The sequence below is a fragment of the Nestor notabilis genome, unplaced genomic scaffold, assembly GCF_000696875.1.
Source record: "Nestor notabilis isolate BGI_N333 unplaced genomic scaffold, ASM69687v1 scaffold31856, whole genome shotgun sequence".
Lineage (NCBI taxonomy): Eukaryota > Metazoa > Chordata > Aves > Psittaciformes > Psittacidae > Nestor > Nestor notabilis.
The window spans coordinates 1-3,733 of record NW_009933861.1 but is presented as its reverse complement, the minus strand read 5'-3'; the positions used below and the strand labels follow the sequence as shown (position 1 = coordinate 3,733).

Sequence of the window (3,733 nt, the reverse complement as noted above, 5' to 3'; positions counted from 1 at the left end):
TTCTATGAGGATAAAAACAGAGAACAATTCAGGTAAATTACCCTATTTTGTAATGCACAATTGGGTTATAACCAATTTCTGGCAATGACAGCAATGGTTAATGCATTTTTCCGAGAAGTATGGAGAGGCAATATTGAGCCTCGCAGAATAGTTCTGTTGACAACCTGAGTTATTTTACCAAGTGTATGACACTGCTTCAAGTCAAATATACATTTATGTTGCAGATATTCTCAATGAAATGGTAAAAGTAACAGCTGTAACAAGACAAGTTATGATTTATTACTTTTTTTAAACAAATATAGTACATAGGTTTTTGAAGTGTCCGGTTGTGATCTGCAAAGATCCAGGATTGCACACCAAGTTTGCTCATATAAGAAGGGTTAATCTGCGCATTGAATTGGCTTATACTTTCAAAGTAGTATTTTAGGGCAGGATTCTCCTCCGGGAGACTGTTCCTGACCTCATTCAACCAATGTTCAATTTATTCACCTTCCTGAATCTTTGCCCTCTTTGGATAGTCTGTGACAAGTGCTGCGCTGCAGGAATTCCTGTTTTCCAGCAAACTGGCTTGCTCTGCAGGTTTGTAGTCCATTGTTACAATTGCTGATTGGGTAAAATGAATTTCCTACGTCTTCTCTAGCACAGCTTGCAACGCAACAGAGGCAGAGGTAAAAGAATGCACTAGTATACCAGAGCTCCACTTAAACACCAACGGAGTCAGGCTGTTGGCACCAATAAAAAATTCTGTATTTAACAAATCTGCAGGTATTTAAGATCCAAAGTTAGCCACTTCTATAAATAAACTCACCCAGTTAGTGTGACTGCCATCCCAACTGGCCTTCTGTTTTCATGGAGTCTGGGGGAAAAAAATAAAAAAAAAAAAAAAAATAGAGAATTGTCTGAAGTTATACATACAGACATAAATTTGCGGGAATGAATCTCAGCCATCCTACACATGCACCAATTATTGCACTCAAACTAAAACCAGGGTTTTCACTTTGTTCTTTCTGCGTAAAGCAAAGTTACAGCTCTTCACTGGGGCCTTACAAAAGACAGTTAGCTACAAACACCACACTTTGTTTTCACTGGTTAACCTTCCTGGAACTGCAGAACCAGAGACAGGGGCACTACATCAAGCTGAAATTTAAGGAGCCTTCAAGTGAGGGGGGGAAATTAAACCCAGTCAGGCTGCCTAACACTATCCTTTGAAATTACAAAAACAAATTGAGTTCCATCAAACAATCTGGAAGAAAAAGTTTTTGTAAAACACCTCCTCTTCCTCTCAACAGCATGAATGTGGAAAAGCTTAGGTTCTGGCCAAAGCCGTAAACCCATAAAATGCTCTTCTCTCCCATTTTAATTCTCTGATTCTTTTTCTCAAATGTGAACCCATGTCTTACTTCCCTGAAGTAGTTTTACACAGCATAATTAGGGCTTGCAAGGAGCTGGGGAGGTCCTGGGGAAACCCACAGGACACCTCCAAGAGAATAACATTTCCTTGCTGCTGCCTTGCCAATAATAAACTAGGCCTCATCTATGTTTAACAGTTGCTCAAACCATTATTTCGGTTTTTAAACAGTTATAAGTGACTGATTGCTACCAATTAAAAACTGCCCTAATAATAGGACGGTGGTTGAACCCACACTAAACTCCACATCTTTCACTTTTGCTTTTCATTGTGCTGCTAAAGCATTACTGTTTTACAAACATTAAACTTCCAGTATTTTGAGTTATTTAATTAAAATAAACATGTTGAGTTTGCCTTTATACAATTTCTGAGAAAAAATATCAACACCACTGCCAAAAATCAACTAGGAAGTTTCCATGAAACCAAAAGGGATCGAGACTTCTGGTGCCTTAGCAGACAACAGCACAAAGCTCTGCACTGACAGACCGACTGCTGTGGAAGAAGTTACAAGCCTGGATAACATGACAAGCTGAAGATCCAGTCTCAGGTGAGAGGAAAGCTACAAGCCATCACCCATCTGGCGCTCACAAAAGATCCATAGCAAAACAAGAACTGAGCTGTTGTTCTTGGGAACGGAGAAATCTAAACAGAGATATCAGAAAAAAAGTTGCATAAATCCAGAGCACCAACCACAGAAGGCCACAAGGCCTGCACTGGGACTGTTTATCTCTGTTACTGCCTGGTGTTTGCTCCCTTGCTTTGTTGCAGGTTGGCCCAGAGAAGACACTGTTGCAAAGTCAGGATTTGGTGCGACAAATGTGTCCAGAGTCCCTGAAAAAGGGTTCTCCCATTCCAGGTCAGGCTAACAGAGACGAACAATTTAGCCACTCCTCTGCACTGGCAATCCCCAGAAAGCACAGCATCTGATGAGCTAGCAAAAACCCCTCACGAATGCAAAGGTTCACCCTACAGAACCAAAAAAAATTGTTCAGAAATAAATATAGCCGGTATAACAGAATCTCCCTACTGTCATTCAGCTGCCATGAAACTCAGCATTTGGCATTTTCTGTGCTGGGGATTTCAGAGACTATAGTCACCAGTTTAAGAGAAGCAGCACAACCCCTAAATATAGGCAGGCAACCTTTCGCAGCCAGGGAGCTCACTGTCACAGCTCAGGCTACGGAGAGGGTGGATCTGCCCGTGTACCAACTCAGTGACACTCAATGCCTACACTGAAAGCAAAACCTTAACATACACAAAATCTTTCCTAGTTTCCCTCATCACACCCACCACTCTTCCCCACAAAACAGGCCAGAATATGCGAATTAAATCTGCAAATCACAGGGAATCTGCAAGCTGTGGCCATTCACATTTAAGTTCATCTTTATTCATATCAATATTTCTGGCCTCCCACACAGCCTGCAACTGCCACATGCTCCTGTAGTAACAGGAGGGTCTGTGCTCTTTGTCTTACATGCAGATAACTGTATTGCTGAGGTTGTAAATCCTTTTAAGACAATTGAGAGGAAAAAACAAAACAAAGCACCCTTCTAATGTCTTAAGGAAAACGCAATTATATACCAGGGGAGGGAATCAGCAGGGTTACCAATTCCTGGTGGCCAGAGCAATATATGCTACAAACAATTATTTTGCTGAGAGCACGCTTTTTTTTCCTCCAGCAGCGCCCACACCTCCCACAGTGGCCAGCTGGACACCCGTGCAGCCCCATGCCTTGCCGGCTGACACTGTGACCCACCATAACTATGTAAGCACCATGGTTCGCATGAGCACAGGGTCAGCGCCATGACATGCGAGCTGCTGACCAACTCAAGGATGCCTCAACCACCCCCTTCTCCTCTTCCCCTCCGAGGGGGCACAGCGCCCAGCCTGGGCAGTGGGAAACACGCGGCCGCCGGCCTGTCACACCTGGCTTTTCTCCTCCTGCTTGGGGCTCTGTGACGGTGCTGGTGGTGGTGGTGGTGCCGGTGCCGGCGAGGCCTGTGTCTCGACCTCAGCACGGGGGTGCCTGTGGACGAGCGACTTGAGGGGTGCCATCCACTTCATCCACAGGTCGAGGTCGACGTCGCCCCAAGGCAGGTTGGGGTCCTTGGCCGCCCGCCGCCGAAAGTCCTCGTCGTAGTTCATCCACGAGGTGCCCCCGTAGGTGGCATGCAGCTTGCGGATGGTGTCCAGGTACTTGAACATGGCTCCGCAGCGCGCAGGGTGCTTCTCGCACAGCACGCTGGCGTACACCAAGAAGGCCGAGACCCACTGGTCCAGCGTGTCCCCCGGGCGCGGGCCGTGCTCGGGGGCCAGCTCTGTGTG

General features: G+C 45.5%; 1 protein-coding gene across 1 annotated transcript; it reads right to left on the bottom strand.

Moving 5' to 3' along the window:
- Positions 1–316: 316 nt before the first annotated feature.
- On the bottom strand, positions 317–3,727 carry LOC104401417 (uncharacterized protein C11orf91-like). Its single transcript, XM_010017068.1, has 3 exons — positions 3,335–3,727; positions 809–856; positions 317–722 (listed from the first exon to the last, which is right to left on the bottom strand). The coding sequence occupies exons 1-2, from the start codon at positions 3,611–3,613 to the stop codon at positions 848–850; spliced, it is 288 nt and encodes a 95-aa protein (XP_010015370.1). The 5' UTR covers positions 3,614–3,727; the 3' UTR covers positions 317–722; positions 809–847.
- Positions 3,728–3,733: the final 6 nt, after the last annotated feature.

Excerpts from the sequence above, each read along its gene's own strand:
- LOC104401417 (XM_010017068.1), bottom strand. The coding sequence starts at position 3,613 with ATGTTCAAGTACCTGGACACCATCCGCAAGCTGCATGCCACCTACGGG.